At 33.5% G+C, this 23,763-nt stretch overlaps 1 protein-coding gene across 3 annotated transcripts; it reads left to right on the top strand.

Annotated features, from left to right (window-relative positions):
* The first annotated feature begins 229 nt into the window (after positions 1 to 229).
* On the top strand, positions 230 to 22,065 carry LOC137820394 (protein SAWADEE HOMEODOMAIN HOMOLOG 2). Of its 3 annotated transcripts, none has more exons than XM_068624488.1 (10): positions 253 to 514; positions 1,671 to 1,756; positions 1,869 to 1,914; positions 1,992 to 2,157; positions 6,272 to 6,347; positions 8,877 to 8,928; positions 12,965 to 13,108; positions 13,235 to 13,354; positions 19,090 to 19,227; positions 21,425 to 22,065. In XM_068624488.1, exons 1-9 carry the CDS (start codon positions 254 to 256, stop codon positions 19,195 to 19,197), a joined length of 1,059 nt encoding a protein of 352 aa, XP_068480589.1. In that variant the 5' UTR covers position 253; the 3' UTR covers positions 19,198 to 19,227; positions 21,425 to 22,065. The 3 variants fall into 3 exon arrangements, with proteins under 3 accessions (XP_068480571.1, XP_068480589.1, XP_068480580.1); XM_068624479.1 differs by having other exon boundaries at positions 19,090 to 19,243; XM_068624470.1 differs by lacking the exon at positions 19,090 to 19,227 and having other exon boundaries at positions 230 to 514.
* Positions 22,066 to 23,763: the final 1,698 nt, after the last annotated feature.

Genomic DNA, 23,763 nt, shown 5'->3' with positions numbered 1-23,763 from the left:
ATATGCATACATGTAAGTTTAGAATATTTGATGGTATAAAATCAAATTTTTGTTATGACATAACTTCAATACAATCTATAATAAATAATATATTAATTACTTTATTTTTATATAAAAAAATAAATTATATTAAAATAAAAAAGTTAAATATATATATTATTTATTAATAAAATATTATAATATGAATTAATATAGAGACAGAGAGTGTGTGCTAGTTATTATTATTATTATAATACAATAAAATGCAGTGAGGATGAGAATCTCGCGGGACAGCTATATATATACATCACCAACATCGTACCTGTCACCTGCGTCTGCTCCTCTATTTCTCTTCTTCCTTCTGTTCGCAAACACAAATAAAGGTTTCAACTTTCAACATCCTCAAAATCCAAGTACCCTTTTTTCTCTTCCCAACACAAACTTTCTTTCTGTGTGCTTCGTTTTTGGGTTTTCTTTGATCATGGGTCGCCCACCCAGTAATGGAGGCCCAGCCTTTCGCTTCACTCCGGCTGAGGTATTCATCAAATTTTCAACTTCACAGAAGTTTTTCGTGTTTTATTCATGATTTTCTACATTGGGTTATCTGGGTGTTTGTTTATGCTCAAATTTTAATCGCGCTGTATTAAATTAACCAACTAGCTCTCCTTCACAACTGCCTCATCTTGGTGCTCTCGATTATGTCACTGGATTTGTCATTCAATATTGCTAAGCATGTGTGTGTGGCATTTGGTTCCTGAATGGTGGATGTTTCCTTTGTGTTGGTTGTGATAAAGCAGCCTGGGTACTGAAAATACATGCATAAAGTTAGGGCTCTGACATTTTGACAATGAATTAGGGTAAATGGTACTTGCGTAAGGTTTTTTGGCCTCCTGTAGGGTATCCACATCTTTTTGTGCAAGTGGTGGGAAATTGATGTTATGTGCATACCTCACTACCCTTGAATAAATTTTGTTCCCTACCTTAGGATTTGGATTAGACCACAAGTGTTGACTTTGTGCTTCCAAAACTTTTATCTTTGGTCTAATGCCATTTGGTTGTCTTGTGAAGTCTTTTCCTCTCAAATGTATGACGTGTCGTGTTCAATGTTATAATTTTAAACTAGAAAGTAGAAATTGACAAAACTGCAAGCTTGATGAAGCAAAATCACAAATCATTACCAAGTTTCTGAAGCCATTGTTCCAAAAGAATAAAAGGAGAGTAGGGGAGTTAAATAGTGTTTAATAGTGCTCCGTTAGTTCTTTCCATTTGACAAGTTGAGCTTATCTGACTCTTCAGTTTCTTTGTGTGAGAATAAGTGGAAGAAAATTAGAGAAGAAAAAAGAATAGCAAATGGTTCAATTGTATGTTTAGTATGAGTTGTACAGAATTTCACTGATGCATCAATGTATTGTGCATGAAAGTCATCTGTGATTTATCGCATGATATGAACCAACCGAGGGCATGCTTGCTTTTTAGTTGAAACAACCCAAACCCAAGTTGAACTCAGCTCACCAAGACATAATCTTTGAGTTCAATTAGAGTTTGAGCTGTTGCAATTGAAAAAAAAGTGCCACAACTAGTCCAATTATGTGGTGAAGTGAATCATGCTATTTGAATCACAAATTTCAAGATTCTATCAACTGAGATTTCCCATGGAGAGTGCTGTCAAAAACTATTGTTTCTTTGTATAGGTAGGAGAAATGGAAGTTATTCTTCAAGAACATGAGAATGCAATGCCAGCACGTGAAATTCTTACAGCTCTTGCAGAGAAGTTCAGGTGTGCCTCTGTGCCTGACTGCCTGTGCTATTATTGAATATTTTAATGAGCATCAAACTGAATAATATTTCGTATGCTCCCAAATAGTGACCAAAGTTATGCTTTCTTTCAGTGAATCACCAGATCGTAAAGGCAGGATTACAGTGCAAATGAAACAAGTATGACAGGACTACTATATTTTCTTTGAAATTGGAAATTTTCACCCTTGTTTTCTTAGTTTTCCACTTCAGTATAGGTTTGGAATTGGTTTCAAAATAAGCGGTATGCAATAAGAGCAAAATCAAGTAAGACTCCTGGAAAGTTAAATATTACACCTATGCCTCGGGATGATACAACCCCGGTAAGGACTGTGCCTCAGCAACCAGCAGCTGCTCCAATTCCTTCTGCTTCTGTTGCAGCAGGTAAAATGTTGCTTCTTTAGAGTGCTTAATTTTCTGTACATCACTTGAATCCATAGTCATGGTTATTTGTTACTCCTGCATAATTTATGTTGTGTTAATTTCTTTCTGAAATTCATATACCAAATAAGTGTTGTTTTCTTGGATCTCTAATTTATTTAAAGTTGTATGCTGATTTTCCTAATTTTTTAGTTTATATGATGTTCACTCAAAGGGCTATATTTATACATCTTTTGTTGCTTATGTTTCCTGTTCGACCTTTCTATCCCAACCCTTATGAAGTCATTGTTATGCACACTATTCTTTGTGTAGAGCATTTTGAGTATTTTATTAGATATTAGTAACCATTGAATATAGATAAGCCCTTAAAAATGTATTATAGTAGACGGGGAAAATATAGGGTTTATTTCAACCTATTCTATCTTATGGTATGTTAGTTAGGAATTTCTGTTTTGTGTTATGGTTTGTTTTAGGGGCTATGGGTGGATGTTAGTTTATCACAGAAGATGGTTCCCCAACCTTTTATAAGCTGGACTTCTGTTTTAGAATAGATGGGGATTTTTTTCTTTGTTAGTTACAAAAGAAACTAGACAGATTCTAGTGTGAAAGGAGGAATATCCTTTGTGTACTTGTTTTTGTTTTCGAAATCAAAGAAGAACAAGGGATGCACTAACTTTTTCTATCTCATTCCTCACAAAAAATCTAACAATTGGTTTGGCTTGCCGGATAATGAAAATATAATGAACATAACCAAACTGATATCATGGGACTAGGAGCTTGATATAATGAATATATCTGATGACGAGTAGAAAATAGATGTTTTCACTAAGGGTTATCATTTGTACCGTTGTTTGAGAAGAATTTGTGGGTTATTATTCTTTTGGTTGACAACAAAAAGTACTAGAGTAGAAGATGATGATACCTTTACTGTTGAGTGCAATTTTTTGGACTTTTCCATTTGTTTAGCAAGAGGACTAAGCACCCCACAAACATGAAACTCAAGGGTAAATAGCACTATCAAGATCTATTGATGTTAATTGATAGTGGGGCTAGCCCTAATTTCATCTCAAACAACTTGGCTGGCTAAGAGGTTAGGCTTTAAAATTTATCAAGGCAACCCATCTTATGTGAGATTAGGTGATGGGAACCACAAGCAAACTCATGGTAGTTCCAACAACGTACAAATCAAATTGGGTGATTACACCATGATAGAAGGATGTAAAACACCAATTTTAATCAATGTATGTGTGTGGTAGTTACACAATATAATTTGACCTATACCACCTACATGGGAAGAAACAACTAACATGCAAGCCTAATTTCTAGATTTTAACCTTGAAGACAAGGTTGTTTCAGAGGGGGGGCGGGGGGTTATTGTTAGATATTAGGAACCATTGAATACTATTAAACCTTTGAAAATGTATTATAGGAGAAAAGGAAAAATAGGATTTAAACCTATTCTATCTTTTGGCATGTTACACTCACAATTGGTTGAACTACAAGTCAAACTTGATACTCTAATAACAAACCTTTATAATTTTGAATGTTCAACACCATATGATTCCCACCATTGTGTTGGATTTTAAGTGTACGTTGAGCAATGTTATCGATTATTTTCCATGGTGGCGCCATTGTGAAAATCGGTGTCAACAACCACCATAGCAAGGCAGTTGCGAATTGTTTTCGTGTGGCGATCATATGGTGGAAATTATGTCTCACTAAGTTCCTAAAAGAAACTTAGTTTCATCCTCTTTCAAGGAAGGCTCCTTGAAGAAGAAAATAGGAGAAGATACTCCTTTAATGACCTTAAGAACAAGAAGAATGCTTTCTTAAGAGCAAATCACTTCTCATTTAATTGAGAAGTGTTACAAGAGACTAGAGGTTCTATGTATAGATGCATAGCTCCCCTTGCACCTAAGCTACAAAAGATGTGGGACTAAAAGTCTAAAAGTGAGACTAAAAGTCCAAAGTTGGGATGTCTGAGCCTAAGAAAGGAGCACCCAAATTTAGCCTATTTTTTGCTTATTCTTCTTGATGTGGGACTTCCTTCCATGCCTCTCTTCAAGGTTTTGGTTTCTTATTTCCATGAGTTGTTGGCTGACTTTCTAATCCCAAATTGAGGGTCGAGGCCCAAAGCTAGTCTATTTATGTCTCTACAAAATCCTACAATTATAAGAAAAAATGTATATCAATACAATTTGTACAAGACAAAGAAGAAAGAAGAAACATTCTTGTGTTCTACTCTCCAATGTAGTAGAGCCTTCTTCTTTGAGGCTTGAGCTTATTCTATTCTCTTAGCCATGAGTCTTGTGGCTAGATGATTTCCATCATACCCTCCCGCTTGAGAAGGATTTGTCCTTAGATCTAAATGATGTTCAGTGACAACATCCTCTGTTGGTTGACTTATTGTATTATATTCATCCATGATCAAATATCAACCTACCGTGAACAACAAACAAAATAAAAATAAATTTCTTTGTTGCAGGAAAACTAAGAAAATTGCTTATGAAAGCAAAGGTAAAGTAACAACGCCCTTTATTGTCCATATAAAATTTATCATATGAAGAATTAAGGGACATTGTATTGAAAACATATTTTTTTGTAAATTTTGTTTTTTCTATTTTGATATTTTTCTCCACTTTGTTTTTGCCATTGCTTTGTGCTATGCAATAACAAAACAAAATGATTTTTAATAGAATTTTCAAAAGAGAAGTTAGAGTCATTACCTAGAATAGAAAAAGAGTTTAAGGTTGTTCAATTCCTCTTAAAAGATTCTTTCTCATTTAGTTTACTAGAGGCTTTTCATAATTAACTCTCCTTTCCTAGCTTTTTCTAATTCTATCTTTTCTTTTTCTCTCTTTTCTTCTTTGAACTTTTTTTTTTCAATTTTGTTTGATCCTCTATTACTTGTTGAGGTGTGAAAGCACACAATTACTTTTCTTCCCTGATGTGTGGAACTTATTTTATTGGTGAAGCCATCATGAATAGATTTATGATCATATTACCATGGCCTACCAAGTAAGACATGCTCTGCCTCCATAGGATGTATGTCATATAAAATCTCATCTTGATATTTTCCTAAGGAGATAAATATACTTGTTGGTTAACTACTATACCACCATAATCTTTTGATCCATTGGAGTTTATAAGGTTTTAGGTGGGGTGGAGTAGTTTGGGCTAACTTTTCCACCAACCTTGAACTACAACAATTACAACAAAAGCCATTATTCACAATGAAGAACAAATATTTTCAAAACATTTGCATCTTGTGTGGAATAGAGTCTCTCTTTGTGATTGTTTTAACTCAGAAGATTGGCTTTCAAGAAGCCTTCTCACCAATAAGTCTCTTTCATGAGGAAGGACTTCCTCCTCAAAATGTAGAATTGCTTCACTGGGTGAAGAATGAGTCTCGTCCTGGATAATAAACTTTTGGTCTTTTAAAAATATTGATCTTCTATTGGAACAATTAGCAACATAGTGTCCTCTACCAAGATTTGAAGTACTGGGCATCTCTAGCTCTATTTAGTTTCTTTAGAGGGCTCTCTATTTTTATATTTATCCCTTTCCTTTTTCTCTATCCTTTTCCCGTGACCTATCATACCTATTTGTAGATTTTGAAGGGTAACCCTCCCTCTTATAATCTTTCTTAGGGGTGTTGTGGTGTAAGGTAAGTGCCTTGCCTTAATTTTGTAAGTTGTATATATGATAAATAAAAAGCACAACAATATAGGTTGAATACACTGTTTTTCCTCCATCTTATTTATTTATGTCTGTTATAGTAGTGTTTTACTTCGAACACTATGTGTGTTTTGCAAGATTCTTTTAGTATGATAGTTGTAGTTTTGCAATTGTTTCATCAGCCACTTTATTAGTTTGTTTGTCCACTTTTATACATATATATTTGGGTGAGTTATCTACTTTGTAAAGTTGATTTTTCCTTTTTTTCAAAAATCAAAGTTTTCATTCTCTATTTCTCTAAGGCTTAACATGTATTAATTATTAAGTAAATATAGTTATGGAATTTTAATGTTATACATTTTAGACTATGGTGTTTTTGTTGTATGCTTTTATGAGTTATTTTGTTTACTTACATTGCCTTCATTTTTGTTCTACTCAGTTTTGCCAGCAGTAAAAGCAACTCCAGATAATCCTGTTATGGAATTCGAAGCTAAATCTGGAAGGGATGGAGCATGGTCAATATTTCCTCTTTAGTAATCTTAAGAATCTTTATATTTTATTTTTCTTAATTACTTTTTGTTTTGAAATAGCATTATTAGGATAAAAAAATTATCCTTATTATCTTTATAAAATCTTCTTACTCAATTCAACGTATTTTTATTTCTTTAGTTTAGGGAGTTTGATTGTTAGAGATAGAGGTAATGAGAATGTAATTAGTGGAATTATTATCAATAAAATAATTCTTTATTTTCCTATGTAGTTCAAGGTGGTATCAGAGTTCCCAATCTTGGGATTGTTGTTTCTGTTGCCATGTAAACAACTAGAACCACTGCACCCTACTACCACTGCCGTTGATGGCAATGGTACGCCAAAAAGGTGTGCACCACACTGATGATCACAATGCTGACAATTGAGTGCTAATGGAGTTTCAACGTGCCTCACACTTATGGAATCCACTCATTGTTGCAATCACAGGCAGGATCATTGTAATCTTCTAAAAGTGAATATTGGACTTGAGCGATGAGAGAGGAAATGAATGTATTAGTGAAAAAACTCAACATGGGAGATTGTTGACAAGCGATGAGACAAAAGGGCTATAAGGTGGAGATGGATGTTTATAGTGAAATATAGGGCATATGGGACAATAGACCAATATAGAGCTTGGTTGGTGATAAAGGGATACATTCGAACTTATAAAATTAACTACAAGGAGATATTTGCTCTAGTGGCAAAGACAATTTGAGTTGTTCTTTCTTTTGCAACACATCTTGGTTGGGACTTACACCAACTAGATGTGATGAATGTCTTTCTTCACAGAGCTTTAGGAGAAGAAGTGTACATGGAGATTCCTCTAGGATTTGAAAGGTATGCCTCCTAAAGATGGCCTTAAATGGTCTTAAGCAAATTCCAAGAACATGGTTTGAGAGATTTACAATAATAATGGTTTAGTTAGGACACAAGCAAATTCCAAGAGATTGCACTTTATTCATATAAAGCACTCCCTTATATTTAGTCTTACTATATTGCTGGTCTATGTGAATGATATGATTATTGTATGCGAAGATGAAATAGAGAAATTGACTCTACCAAAAAAATTAACCGTCCAATTTGAAATGAAAGACTTGAGAAAACTCAAATGTTTCCTTGGAATAAAGGTTGCATATTCCAAAAAAGGATTTTCATTTCCCAATGAAAATATGCACTTGATCTCCTCAAAGAAAAGTGGTAAGTTGAGAGGTAGAACCTTAGGAATTCTTATTGAACAAACTCATAGAACCGGTAGTGAAAGCGTCCAATTATTGATAAGACCCAATATTAGAGATTGGTATGAAAACTTTCTATTACACACAAGGCTAGACATTGCTTATGTAGTTAGTGTGGTGAGCCAATTTATATATAAGAAAGATACATGCAACTAGTTGATAAAATTATTTATTACTTGAAGCCAATTCCATGAAAAGGGTTACTGTTTAGGATAAAATACACCCTTACCCTGAAAATATATAGTGATTCAACTATGCTAGTTCTATTGCCATTAAATGTAGCTCTAGTTACAATATTTTTTTGGAGAAACTCTTGTAACCTAAAGAAGCAAAAGATGGGATAATGTATCTCGTTCTAGTGCAAAAGCTTACTTTGGAGCCCTTGATCAAAGTATGTGTATAGGAGTTTGGTTGAAATCATACTAGATGACCTTAAAATAAAGGTACATATCCCTATGCAAAAACTAAATTTCTAGCCCTTGCACAAGGTGTGTGAAGAAGGACTTTGACAATCATACTCGATGACCTTGAAATTGGTACATATCCCTATACAATTGTGCCATGATAACAAGTCAGTCATGAACTTTGTTCATAATCCAGTACAACATGATAAGACAAAATTATATTGAAATTGACACACTCCATCAAAACCTTAAAATAAAGGTAGGTATCCCTATGCAAATCTGAATTTCTAGCTCTTGCACAAGGTGTGTGAAGGACGTTAGATGAAAATCATACTTGATGACCTTAAAATAGGTAGATATCCCTATACAATTGTGTCATGATAACAAGTCAGTCATGAACTTTGTTCATAATCCAGTACATGATAGGACAACATTATATTGAAATTGACACACTTCATCAAAGATAGTCTAGACATAGGTATTGTGGTTATAACCCATGTCCCTACAAGATTTCAGATAGTGGACATTTTCATTGATGGACTTCTGTAAGGAAGATTTCAGGATGTTGTAGACAAGTTGGGACTGATTGATATCCAATTATCAATTGGAGCAGGAGTGTTGTAAATAACAAATTATTAGGATAAAAATATCTTCAATATATCCATATTCATTAGGAGAAAATATTGTTCAACTCTTCCTAATCATTTCAGCATATTTTTATTTCCTTATTTTTATAGAATTTGATTGTTATAAATAGAGGTTATGAGAATGCAATTGTGTGATTGTTATTAATAAAATAATTCTTTATTTCTCAGCATAGTTAAAGGTTTTTTCATTTATGGGCCTGACTTATGGTCTTCTTGTTTCTTATTGTTAGGTATGATGTTTCTACCTTTCTATCACACAGATATTTGGAGACCAATGATCCGGTAATTTAAAGCTAAGATTCTTTCTGTTTTTTTTGTGTGAAGAAAGTAATTAAGCTTTTTGATATGGTTTTCAGTTGCCCTTTTCTCACAACAATATTTTATTGGGAATCTTTTGATTTTGCTACTTTGAATTCCTGCATAGCCATGCTAAGTGGTTGATCCCTGATGAAATTGCTAGAACATATTTGATGTTATTAGTCCTTATTGTTAGTGGGCTTGTGCTTGCATTAGTATTAATAGTTTTTAATACGATTATTAGTGTTAGATTTTATGTAAATGCCCTTTATTTCTATTCCCTACAATTTAGGGGCAATGTTTTATTGGGGATTGATTAGATTTGTCATCAAATTTGAATTCTCATACTTCATGATAAATTCAGAAGAGCTGAGAAGAATTCTCTCAAGTAATCACAAAAAGATTCTTGGGAGTTCAAGTTGGTATGCAGAGCCCCCTCTCTAGTTATGAATCACTTTGGTCATTACTTTGAACAAATCCACTAAAGTTCCCACGGTCACGAACAATTCTGGCAAAGTCTCCAATAACTGAACTTTGGCATTACCTTATCTATATCTAAAAGACCCTCTATCTTTCGTAAGATTTGCTGCTGCACCTCTTTGAATGTACAGCTCTGTGCAATTCTACATGCGTATTTTAAAGGAACCTGTTCCTGCTGTTTGGTCTGCCTCGTCAGCCTTCATTTTATCTATTATATATCTTGTAGACCGTTCACTCTCCTACGAATCTGATTCTTAAGCTTCTAGTTGATCAGGGGGGGCTTTATTGAGACTATTGAATAGTGGAGTTCCGCTCTACCTCAAGATGACCAGGTGAGATATTTCCTCTTTTGAGTGTTAGTGTGTCAATTCCTAAACAGTCAATGAGGTGGCTTGTAATTTGGATTATTGATGGATGCTAAGATGCAACAATTTGGATTTTGAGGTATATGAAAAGTTCTCTACCTGCTGTGTTGTCTTTGTTTCTTATTTTCCAGGTCACTCATCCATGGTGCGGTAACTATCTCAAGTTTAGCAGCCCTCTCATTTTCTAGGGAAATTTAAACAGTGGTTTTGTTGTTCAATTCAACTTATTTTGTTGAGGCTTTTGTTTTATATATCATGTGTTTAAAGAAAAAAAGTATTTGGGAAGAGAGACATAATGAATTTCTGGATATGCTTAAGTTTCCGCGGAGCGAATTGATCCATTTAAATAGGCAATAAATAGTTTTAGCTATTTTTCAAGAGCACAATTAAACTATTACAACAAAACTTACTAAGATACATTGGACCTAGTTAAATATTTAGAAAAATAACATACAGTCAGTTCCTCCTATTTCCAATACTCCCCCTCAAGCTGGGTGATAGAAGAGGGGTGAACTACAATAGCTATTGCAAATAACGAGTACTAGGGTAAAAATTCTCTCTGCCTTTATTTCCAAAATATATCACTTATATATGTGATGTTTTAGGTTAACAGAGATTGGGTTACTTTCACTAACTGCACTACCCCTATTACATTATGTAATCCTTCATCCATGTAGGCTGTTTCTGTTGTCTCTTGGGCCTCCCTGTAATGTTAGGCCCTTCTCTATCACTGGGAAATAGATGTTGTTCATTCCCAACTTGCATATTAATCTCTTAAAAACTGAACTGCTCAATCCTTTAGCAATAATATTTGCACTTTGACCTTATGATGGTACATATGGAGTACACATCAAACTACTGTTCAACTTTTCCTTGATAAAATGTCTATCCACTTCTATGTGTTTTGTTCAGTCGTGCTGAACACTATTATAGGCTATATTGATTGCTGATTTATTATCATAATAGACTTTCACAGGTTCATGTTCATCCCAATTATTTTTCAAATCTTGTAACATAATTTTCAACCAAAGCAATTCAAATATACCTTGTTCCTTAGCTCGAAATTCAGATTCAGCACGCAATTGAGCTATAACATTTTTCTCTCTACTTCGTCAAGTTACCAGGTTTCCTTCAAGATATGTACAATATCCGGAAGTGAATCTCCTATTAGATATTGACCTTGCATAGTCAGCGTAAGTTTAAGTATTGTATTCCCATTTCTTCTGTATAAAATTCCTCTACCTGATGTTCCTATGAGTTTGTTAGAATAATTTATCTTGGTTATATAACTTGTTTAGATAGGTGTTTAGTAGTCTTCCCTAAAAGGCTGTTTTGCTTATTAGCATTAATTACCTAGATAGCCTTTTCTTGTACCTCTTGGTATTCTGGATTGTACCTCTTGGTATTCCTGATGTAATTTTCTTCAATAAATTACAAGGAACAGCTAAGAGATAATCAATCTCTTAAGCTTTTTTTTATCATATTTTCTGTCTCAAGTTGGTATCAGAGAAACTTAAAAAGACAATGTAACGAAAAGTCGCAGTGAGGTAATTTAGCTTAGCAACTATCTATCTCGTCATAATACAAATCAACTTGGTGAGTTACAAGTTTGATATTGAATCCATTGGCGTGTCTACAAGCTTAGCATTACACATACTTGTTTCATCTAAAATGTCCAAAGCATTTTTTTAAATATGACCAAAACTGTGCAACTTTTATACCAAGGAAATATCTCAAGTGTTCAAAATCTTTTGCCTGGAATTGTTTGGCAAGATATTGTTTTAGTTGGTCTATACCCCTTCTTGTCACTCTATCAAGAGTGCTTGTCCACGTATATAATGAGGTAGATACTGAAAAGAAATTGGTTAGCTCTAGAAAGGAAGTTGAATAAAGCTTAAAATGCTTTTGAAGATTTTTGCAAGATGGTTGACACTAGACATTTTGGGGGTGATTGTTTGCTAGTTGAGGAAGGTTTCTAAAAAGATTTTTGTAAACAAGTTGTGAAAGATAGCCTAAGCTAGTGCAAGTGTAATATACGACGCACAGAAATACTTTAATTTTTATATTGGTTCATCCAAACACTGAGCTAGGTCTAATGCTCCTTTGCAAACCATGAAGGGTTACACTAATAAGATAATGATCGCTAATATTCTCAATGTCACTTCTGGTTTACAATAAGTAAACAAAGTCACTCCTGACTATGTCCTTTGTCTCTTCTTTAAGATAAAGAATAAAAGTATTCTTCACTAAACCAATTCTGGCTTTTTCAAGTATTCTTTAAGTGTCACTTCTACTACAACAAAAGAATTGTTTAAGATACAAGGATAACTCTTAAAAGAGAGGATATGCAAAATAAATGCTCCTTGCTGAGAGATAACTTCATATAGTGAAAGTTTTATAAACACAACACTTTCTCTATATTGTCTATCAGACTTTCGATGATCTAGCACTCAGAAGCAGTGGCACATGAGAAGTATTTTACATAAATTTTTTTATTACTTCCCTCCTATAATGGCAACAACTTCGTCAAAGCTTGGGACATTAATTTTACAAAGGACTTGGATTCTGATTTGATCAAATTCAGGATTTAATTCTACAATAAAATCATAGGCACTTTCTTGTTCAATAAATTCCTTCATAACAGTAGCATCATAGACCCTGTTTTGAGCTACTATTTTTACCTTTACAGTATACACTTGAGCAGCAGTTTTAGCCTCAGAATAAGTTTGCTCAATTGCATCCCAAATGTATTTTGTTAACCTGAGAAACATGATGGTATCACAAATTTCTGTATTCATAGAAATTTCGAATCCTAGCAACAATCAATTAATCTTCCTCATCCCATGCTGTAAAATTTGGGTCTCCCTCCTTTGGTTTAGCACCATTCAAGTGGGTGATGTTTCCTTTTCCCATTCATCCTATAACTAGGTTCTATGCCCTGCACATATCCATATTGATTATTCTGAGGAGGATGCACAACTCCCCTTTTTAATCAGAAAGTTGCTAGAAAGTTATTGGAGTTCTGACAGCTGTGGAAAAACTGATAATCTCCAGAACAGTCTACAGCTTCAAGAGCCTAGCAAATTTACTGAAAATTTTTGTTTGCAGAAGCAAAGCTACCTTACATCAGGAACTCTAATACCATGTTAATGATAATATATTTCTCCATGTTTCAGGAAGTGCTGGTACGATTTGCTGGTTTTGGGCCTGAGGAAGATGAGTGGATTAACATTCGAAGGCATGTCAGACCGCGCTCTTTGCCGTGTGAATCATCAGAATGTGTTGTAGTAATCCCGGGTGATCTCATACTTTGTTTTCAGGTAGGAATAGCTGTAGTCAGGTGTCATAAAAACTTACTCTTAGTTTTTTTTTTTCTGTTTTTCTCTAATATTTTACTTTGTGGATAATCTATTTAGTTTTTTTTTTCTCTACATTTGACATTACAGGAAGGTAAGGAGCAAGCCCTATATTTTGATGCCCATGTACTTGATGCTCAAAGACGGAGGCATGATGTAAGAGGCTGTCGTTGTAGATTTTTGGTCCGCTATGATCATGATCAATCAGAGGTATTAATTTTCTTAAAGATTCTGTTGTGGCATACTTTTTATGGTATAATTCTATCACTTGTTTTCTTTTGGTTTGCATTAGATTTCAGTCCCTATAGTTTTCAGTTTTGGTTCCTATAATTTTTACTTTTGATATCATTCAGCCATATAAATCAATGAGATTTGGTTACTTGGGATTTATTTTTATGAATTGATTCTCTAACATTTCTTTTGGGTTTACATAAATTTATTCGTGAAGGGTCCGTTTGGGGTGTTTAGTTATAAATTTTCAAATTTTTAGAAATTAAAACCAGTCTTCAATTTTTAGCTTTTATTTTCAATTTATGTTTGTGTTTTCAGTTTAAAAAATGGTTGCAACTTTATGTAATTTTATAAGAATTATTGATAACAATACTTTCTGAGATCTTATATATGTTAAGTTCTTCTTAAGTAAAAGTAACTAATAATGATGATGATAGTAATAATAAATAAATGGAGAGAGAGAAAGGCAAATTTTTACATAGAGGACCTATTAGGCAACCATAAGGGAGCAAGAAAAGTTATTGAATAGAGACATAGAGAAGGCTAGGGTAAACATAGACTCTTCTCAAAACTTAAATCTCAATAAACGTTTTTTCTTATGTTTTTTGGAAAAAATGTAAAATGATTTTGAAAATGAAATTTGAAAACCAAAAACGTGGCAACCACCCCAAACAAGGCCTACATTTTTCACTCTTTACTTATATGAGGTTTGGTTTATATGTTTTCACTCCATTATTCTTAATTGTAGTCTGTTGCCATCTATAGGCAAAGGATGGCTACTTTCTTTCTCTAGGTGAACCCATTGCTCCTTTTCTTATACATATATATATGTGTGTGTGTGTGTGTGTCATATAAAACTGAGTGCCAACTATGCAACTCAGACTTTTCTTCTCATTATCTCAAGTTTGCGTCTTTGTCTCTAAAACTTCTTCATGATTGTTTGGTTCGTCCAAATCTGTTAGAAATAAAGAAAATGGTTCCTGGTCTCACAGAAATGCGGGTGTTAGTGTGAATCATGTTAATTAGGGAAACATGTTAGGTCTTCTTTTCCTAAGCAAACTAAAACAATATGTAACTTAGCTTTTTTTCATCATTCCCTCAGATATTTGGGGTCCGAGCCACATCATATCGTTTGGGTTTAGATATTTTGTTACATTTATTGATGAATGACATGAACTTTTGTCCATTTTTATGTCTTTCTTCAATGAAATAAAAAATCAGTTTGGAAAAATGATTAAAAATATTTATCTTTGTATTATCTTTAGAAAAGGCATTCTATGTCAATCCATATGTCTCCATTCACCTCAACAAAACAAAATTGTGAAAAGAATGAGACAGACTTAGTTGAAACTGCACACACTTTATTGCCAAATACTAATATTTGTTTATTATTGTTGGGATGTTATTCTCACTACCAGCTTTCTCATGAATAAAATCCCTCATTTCTATAATTTGCCAAATGAACCTATATCTTGTTTCTCCTTGGGCTTTTGGTTGTACTTGTTTTTTTTCCAAATATATCTCATGACTTGTTAAACTTTTAGCTGGAGGCATCAAATGTATCTTAGATATTCTCATCTTTAGAAAGGTTGCCGATTTTATTCTCCAAACGCTAAACATGGTAGTTGAATAAGATACAAATTATGTATCAGAGAGCTTATATTTTGAATTGTGAATTCTTTTGTATCGTGAATTGTAAGATTCATAATCATTGAAAAATGTAATATATACTTAAATATATAAACAAAAAATGTATTTACAAAACAACCTCAATCAAAAAGAGTGGTTGTATCTATGTGTATTTACTACACAATTTCAGCAACAAAACCTCCAAATACAGTGTTTGTTGCTGCTGCTACTGCATGATTATTGCAGACTATGGTTGTTGCGTATACCTACTAAACAACCTCAAACAAAAAAGAATTTCTATCCTAATCATTCATATTTCTTTCTCTTCCTCTCCAAGATCTACTTCACTCAAGTCATCATCATCTTCTATTAAAAGTTCTTCCCCTTCTTCAATGTCTTCAACTTCTTCCTCATCTCCTACTATTGATTTTCCATTGATATTGGTCTTGGCACTGATCAATACAAGGATTTTGGATGAAATGACCTACAACAATCACAAAAGATTAATTTGGTCTAATAATGGTAAGATAAATAAGTTTTCCAACCAGTTTTGTATTTCTTTCGGTATCAAAGAAAACTTCTCCCTAATTTGTCGTTAATTTCTGATTTGGAGCCGTAGGACAATCCACTAGTTTACAATCAATCATACATGTTTCTTTTAGGATGTCTATAGCATATTTCCTTTGAGAAATTACAATACCTTTTGACTGGGCTACTCCAATGCCCAAAAAATATTTAAGACTTCTAAGATTCTTGGTTTGAAAATGATTGCATAGGTGTTCCTTTAATTGAGATATTCTAGCAACATTATATCATCAATATACACTATTTAGTATACAATTTCTAGGGAGGTATGATGATATAAAACCACACTGTGTTTCAGCCCAAAGGTTTAAACAATGTGGCTGAACTTTACCAACCACACACATGGAGATTTCTTGAGACCATAGGGAGAGAGACACATTTTATAAATCAAACTAGAATCCCCCTGAGCAACAAACTCAAGAGGTTGCTCCATGTGTAGACGTCTTCGAGATTTCCATCTAGAAAAACATTCTTAATATCTAATTGATGAAGAGGCCAATGATGAATGGCTGCCATGGCAAGGAAAAGTATAACAATAGTCATCTTGGATCACTGTAGTCAAGCCCATAGATCTAAATATATCTTTTTTGCTACCAATCGAGCTTTGTAGCAATCAACTTCACCATTAGGTCCAACCTTAATGAAATAGACCCAACAACAACCAATTGTCTTCTTTCTGGGTGGAAGAGGAACTAACTTCCAAGTACCATTATGTTTAAGGGCTTGCATTACAACAATCATGGCTTGTCACCATCCAGGTTGATCAAACGCCCCTTTCACATTTTTAGGAATGGTAATAGCAGATAGGAAGAGAAAAAATAACAACAGGAAGGAGACAAACGACAATAGCTTAGAAAATTGTAAATAGGATGCAAATTGCGTGTAGAGCGAGTATATTTGGGAATGACAATAGGCCAACTAGAATCCTCATCATCAAGAGTCGTAGAATGGAATGATAATGGTGAAGGACGTGATGAAGAGGGTGCATCATGTAGTATTGGACTAGTCATTTAAAGATAGGGTGATAGCCTAGGTGAATCGGGCTGATGAGAGGACATTGGATTTTTGGGAGAAGTTGGAACAATGTTTGGAATTGGTTGCACAAAGGGCTCAACTAAAGACAAGGCAAGACCTGGTTGACAAAGTTAACATCTTGTGTGTAGGAAGAGAAGAAAAGTTTCTTAAAGAAAGGTGAGACTTGTAGACATCTAATGTTTTTTAATGCTACGGGAATAACATTGATGCCGTTTTTGAAGACTTTGTAATATCCTAATAACATTGATACATTTTTTATAGTGCGAGCTAAAAGTTTGTCCAAACTGGTAGACATATGTGCAAAACACAATCAAAGACTCCAGTAGAAACAGAAAAAAAGGTTCATTTGGAAACACAATGGACTATGGAGCTTTATTGTCCAAAGAAGGCATTGGTCTAGTACCAAGATAGTGGAGTCCTTCAGATTCATCTCTTTCACCAATTAGTCGACCTATACCATGGTCTTCTATAACAAGAATTGGCATTAAAGGTTATGGAACAATTTAAAGATTCTGTTAATTGACTTAAGGAAATTAGGTTTAAAGGAGAATTAGGGACAAGAAACACATGTTTTAGGTTCAAAGAGGGAGAAAGGGAGATTTAACAACTCCCTCGAAGTAACATTGGATCCATCGACTAAAGGAATAGCATGAGAAAATTTATGATGAGAAATAGAAGGAGAAAGGGAGATTTGACCAACTCCCTCGGAAGTAACTACAGATCCATCTGCCAAAGTAATAACAGAGGAATTTTATGATGAGAAATAGAAGAAAACAAGGAAGCATGTTAATCAATTATCCATGACCTTTGACACTGTTTTGAGAAATGCAAGCTTGTGGCAAAATTGAATGGGTGGAAGATTGAGTTTGAATGCTAGATTTTAACTTGAGATATTCCTAATATTCTTCATTAGTAAGTTGTGGTTCAACCTTGTTAGATTGAAAGATGTTTGTTTCTTGTTAAGAAAACTATGTAAGGCAAAGCAAATTTTTTTAGTGTGGCCAATTCTCCTACAAAAGGAGGAGCATTGTGGAGGTTTGCATCCACTTTGGGTAACAAAAGCCCATTGAAAAAGGAATTCATCAATAATTAGAATTACAACAACCTAACAAAGGGTCTAAATTAACACCCAAATCAATAATCCAACACACTGATAACAATCAAATATCCAACACCAACATTCAATAGCAAACTCATAGCTACTAGCAACCAACAACTTTAATCTCTCTCAAAATACGATGAGTACTAGCAATTAAAAACAACACTTCTACATACAACAAGGGCCAACTGTAAATAAATAAACAGTTGTGGATAAAGAGTATGAAAGAAAGGATGAAGCCCCAAAGACAATGGAGAGAGATACCGTAAGGAACCCTTAAGGTCGCACAAAACAATACTGGAGCAAAGAACCAAAAGAGAAAATGTGTTAAGGCAACTCTGACGAGTTGAATGGTGGTTGTCCGACCATGGGAAGGTGGTGTGTGAGACACACGCGCCTAGGTCATTTGAGAACAAGGCGGCGCGTGGTGGTGTGTCAGATTGAGTTGGGACACGAAACCACTAGGGTTGGATTGTGCTCCTCGAGGTGCACCGAACCTTGCCTTATTTTCATTGCCTGATGAAATTGTGGTGGTGGACAACATTTTCATTGCCAAACAAATGGAGACAATACAAAAGAATAGAGAATAAATTAGAGAGTTTGATTCCCTTCTCTTGGGTTTCTTATATTTATAATGAAATTAGTAGTTCAAATACAATGACTGAGAGGAGAGACAAAATAATAAGAAAGGTCATATCTAGAAGCTAGGTACAACACAAAGCATATAGCGACTTTTCAATAAAGTCTATCTAAGATGACCTATATTAACACTCATGATAAGAAGTAGACTTTAAACCTTTTCTGTACTCTCCAATTTGGATAAAAAGAGGACTCCTTACAGATTAAATCGCAATGCATTACCATAAATGCAGTTGCAAACTTTTTGTATTACATCTTTATTTTTGTAAGATGCATTGATTGTCCTTTATTGGAGATCAGTTTTTTATTTCACTAGTGTTGTAACTTTTGCACAATCAAAGTTGTTATCCTCTTTCCTTTTTTCTTTACATTTTAGCGACTTCACAAATATTTCCTTCACTTCATTTGGAACACCACAACAAGGAATAACATCTTTGTTTGCTCTAGCAAGATGATTCTTCATTCTTGCCAGGCCACCCTACTTGTTGGAAGATTTTCACAATAGTTTTAATTAATATCAAGACTCCCTTTTTGATGTACCCATTTTTAAAAATCAAGAGTCCAATAGAATACTCACTCAGTAGCAATAGCAGATGTAAAGCAAGGGAAGGGACTAGCTGTAAAGGAGCAACATCATTGCACCAACATGTGTTGTTGAAGAGTCGAAAGGGCTAATCACTCACTATTCTGCTACTCATTTATGTCATTACCATATCTGTCATTGTAGGATGCCCAAGATCTAATTAATGGAGCCACCACAAATGGGATTGAACGAATTGATAGTAAGAAAGAAGACAAATTCTTTGGCAGAAAATATAAAAGCAACCCACTTTGACTTTGGAGCAAGAAGAGTTTTGTGACTCAGGTGAGGAGCCTTGAAGGTAATAATGACGATGTAGAGAGAAATGGGATATATTTGTGTGATATAATCCTTTTGTTTTTCTATTTTATTAGCATAGCTGAGGAGTACATACATACAAGAGTATTACATAGGGATGGGCCCAAATGCGTAAACAAAATATATCTAAAACAACATCTTAAGAAGTGGACTTTAGGCCTAACTGAACCTTACAAAACTGGAAGTTTGTACCCACTCATATACTATGAAATGTCTTTATCTGTAGTCGATTTGGGATCTCCAACACACCCCTCACGTTGAGACCTACCAACTTGTGCGTGAGACTATATATTATGTGTGGTCTGATAAGTCCAACAAGCTCTCGCTAGGATAGACTCTAAATTACTCTGATACCATCTTAAGAAGTGGACTTTAAGCTTAATTCAACATTACCAAACCGGCTCATAAAGTGAAGTTTGCATCTACTTATATATTAAGAAATGTTCTTATCTCTATTTGATGTGAGATCTCCAACACACCCACATCAAGCTAGAACATATAAATCATATGCACCAAGCTAGTTACATATATAATCAATTTTAGGGCCTACAATTGTTTATTGAAAATATATGCTAACTAATAATTGAAATTAACAAACTATGACAGTCTATCTCGATATATGTGGTCTTCTTGTATAATATTAGGTTTGAGGCAATATGAAGAGTAATTTGGTTATCTCAAAACCATTTGTGTAACTTCCCAAAATCTAAGTTCTGTTTGAGCCAATAAGTTCACAAGATGTAGAAGTCATGATCTATATTCTGTTTTTGCACTAGATCTTGACACTACATTCTTTTTATTGTTTTTTTAAGAGATCAACTTGTTTCCAATAAAAACACAATATCTAGAAGTCATTGATGTCACAAACATTCCTATCTTAGTTTAAGAAGCCATGCAAAGTGAACATTGAACCCAATCCGTGAGAGAGGATATAAATGCATTAGAAAGAAACTCAACACGGGGGACTGTTGACAAACTAGGAGACAAACGAGCTACACTAATGGAATTGACTATGTTCTTGCTCGAGGATTTGAAACTTAATGAAAGGAATAAGGTATGACTTCTAAAGAAGGCCTTACATGGTTTTCAGCAATCTCCAAGAGAATGGTTTTGGATATTTATACTGATGTAGACTATGCAGGTTTTGTTATTGATAAAAAAAAAAAATCTTTGGATACAGTATGTTTTTTGGGAGAAAGCCTAGTGACATGGAGAAGCAAGTATCTCGTTTAAGTTCAAAAATATGAATTTTGAACCCTTGCTTAGAGTGTAAAGAACTTTGGATGGAGATCATAATAGATGACTTTCAAATAAAGGTTGACATTGCTATGCAAATTTACTTTGACAACAAGTCAAACAATGAACATGGTTCATAATCTAGTATATTGGCAAACACTTCATCAAAGATAATATTGAGGACAGAGGTTAGTGGTTACAACCCATATCATATCCCTACATGACTCCAGTTAGCATACATTTTGTAGGTAAGTTAGGAATGATGGATATTCATTGACCAACTTGAGAAAGAATGTTGTAAATAGGAAATTATTAGAATAAAAATATCTTAATATCTCCATAATAATTAGAAAAAAATATCCTTGGTATCTTCACATTCACTCCATTAGACTTTATTTCCTTTTAAGAGAATGCAATTGTTACTAACAGAGAAATTAAAAATGTAATTAGCATGATTACTTACTGTTATATATTTCTTTATTCACTTTCATTATTCAAGTCTACCCAAGATTTTATCGGAAAAAGGGTAGTTGGCTTCCAATACGCAGTTAGGAGCAAAAGTTAAAGGGTTCTGGAACGTTTTAGTGTGATGTTCAGAAAACACCAGGAACTACCACCCAAGAGACGTAGGGAGCATGTTATCAAACCTATTAGAGGGCACGGGGCAGGGAATACTTGAAACATTTTATTTCCAGCAAAACATTGGCTGTGGATCCAAACATAGTTAATAATGTGAGGGAGTGACCTATAGTGACTGCTTGTTCAGTCCTATTGCTTCACAATGGTGTGATTTGAAAACAGCAGAATCATGCATTTTACAAAGCTTTAAAAGTTTGTTTTGACTTGTATAATTGATAAATGTTCTGTTGAAGGTCACTACTCGTTTGATGCATTTTGTTGATTCACCTCCATCTCGTGTTCTTGCCAGGAAATCGTGCCGCTTAGGAAGATTTGCCGCAGGCCCGAAACTGATTACCGGTTACAGCAACTTCATGCTGTGAATGAGGCAGCACCTGTGGATCAGCAGAAAATTGGGATGGATCCATCAGTACCAAAGCAGCTGATTGCAGCAAGCATTCATATGGAGATTCCTGTTATGCAAACAAATGTTCCTCAAACTCCACAAGGTATGGATATGGATGTAGATCAAAAGAAAGCTGAAACAAATACTGATGTTCCAGCAGGAAACTCTACCACCACCCCAGGGAATACCCCATTCACTAGTATCATTACTACAAGCAATGTTCCTCAAGTCACTAGTCAGACTCAGGACATGGTTGAATGAAAATAGCTGTTTCATTTTTTCAGACAAGATGAGACTTGAGTACACTATTTAGTTTCTTAGAACTTTTAACCATCTGGGTAGTTTATCTTCAGCAAACAATGCTCACAAGTAACTTTCTCTTGCTGTTGTATTCGAACCATAGAAATTCAAAGAAAAAAATGACGTTATACATTTGTTGAGCATATAGGAGGGCATTCTCTTTTCTTGCATGAAGAGAAAGAATATATGTCATTATTACTAATTTTGATCACACTACCAGTTTGCATGCTATTTTGGTTCTTAAATGCGTGTTTTTAGTTATATGTAACCAACATTGAATTGTTCCAGATTATAATTTTTAAAAGTAGAAGGAAAAATAATCTTTACTGAAATGTGGGTAAATATGTGTTGATGGATTTTTTTTATAAGTTGTAAAGTAGTGTCTTTGACTGTACAATTGTCAAATAACACTTTTCTGTTTTATATGTAAGCAAACTTATTTTCCTTTTCACTTGTTTTGTTTTTATTTTAAAATTTGTCTTCTAAAATAATTCCACATTACTCATCAATCTCTCATCAAATTTATGTTAAGTTTTTAAAATTAATTTCGAAGTGGAAAAAAAATGAAAGAAATTTATTGTTTTTCATTCTGTTTCTCTTTTCTATTTTTCTTCTAGGTTTTTTTTTTAGAATCCAGATGATAGACATTTATAAAATATATTTTGGGTTAATTTTTGCTTTTTTAAAAACAGTAAGAAAATACGCTCTTAATCTCTTCAACAATTTTATTTACTTCAAATTTATAAATTCTTGTTTTCTATTTAAATCAATTTATAACTCCAAAAGTTAGCTTCTTTCCATCCAAAGATAAAATTCAAGATTTTTCCACTTCTCATTTCTTCCCTTCTAAATATAAGAAAAAATTAACTCATGAATTAAAAAATGTAATTACAATATTTAATTGTACTATCTTTCATTAAAATAAGTACACACGTTAAAAGATTTTTTTTGTCAGAACTTGGTATAAAAGTGAAAGAGGGTAATTGAAAATAAAACTGTAATTAAATAAAAGGTATTTTAGAGAATATCATCATTAAGTCAGGTCAAATATTTCAAAATTTCTTTATATTTATAGTGAACACCTATAACAATTTTTTTCACTACAAACTATTTTGTAAATTCTTACAATTTTTTGTTAAACACAAAATTAAAAAATAGGGTTGCATGTTAAACTAACCCTTCATTTTCTAGATTGTTTCTTCCTGCACCTCCATAGGTTCTTTTGCCACCCTATACAAAACGTGAAAATACTTTTTTGTTCTTCATGTGTCACTTTCATATAATAGCTTCCGAATTATGTAATCCAGACATACATTTGAAAAAAAACTTTCAGATTATGTAATCCGAAAGTTAAAAAAGACTTCTGGATTACATAATCTAGAAACTAATCATGTATATGAAAAAAGACTTATGAATCATGTAATTCAAAAGCTAATTACGATTTGAAAAAAGACTTTCAGCTTATGTAATTTAAAAGTTAATTACGAATTTAAAAAAAGACTTTTAGATTACGTAATCCAAAATATTTCAGAGAGATATTTTTGGAAATATGAAAATTTATGGAGATTTGAGAAGAATACATCTAAACGGCCATTTTCTAAATGGGCAATTGTTCGAGGATGATTGCACAGCATAGCATTTCATCTTGTTTCTTTTCTTGTTTGGGAAATATACTCAACCCCTATTTGAAGATAGTGACAGTGCACTGAAACTTTCAATTCTCAATTTTATGGGATATAATCCATTGAGATGAAAACGAATATTCACTGCTAATGTATTTTTTTTTTGTTTTAATTACTCATTTAGTTGCTGTAATTATACAATTTTATCTTTTAGTTCCTATATTTAAAAATCATTCATTTAATTTTTCATACCAATTAATTTTTCTAGTCATTATATACTCTTTTTAATCCTTACCATATAAGTAATAAGAATAAATTAAA

Source organism: Phaseolus vulgaris, chromosome 11, assembly GCF_000499845.2.
Source record: "Phaseolus vulgaris cultivar G19833 chromosome 11, P. vulgaris v2.0, whole genome shotgun sequence".
Taxonomy (NCBI): Eukaryota; Viridiplantae; Streptophyta; class Magnoliopsida; order Fabales; family Fabaceae; genus Phaseolus; species Phaseolus vulgaris.
Note: the sequence above shows the minus strand (reverse complement) of the source record. Positions and strands in the feature narration are given on the sequence as shown.

Coding starts and splice junctions, on each gene's coding strand:
- LOC137820394 (XM_068624470.1), top strand. CDS start 254: ATGAGAATCTCGCGGGACAGCTATATATATACATCACCAACATCGTAC. Junction 6,348..8,876: donor TCTGGAAGGGATGGAGCATG/GTCAATATTTCC, acceptor TCTTATTGTTAG/GTATGATGTTTCTACCTTTC. Junction 13,109..13,234: donor ATCTCATACTTTGTTTTCAG/GTAGGAATAGCT, acceptor TTGACATTACAG/GAAGGTAAGGAGCAAGCCCT.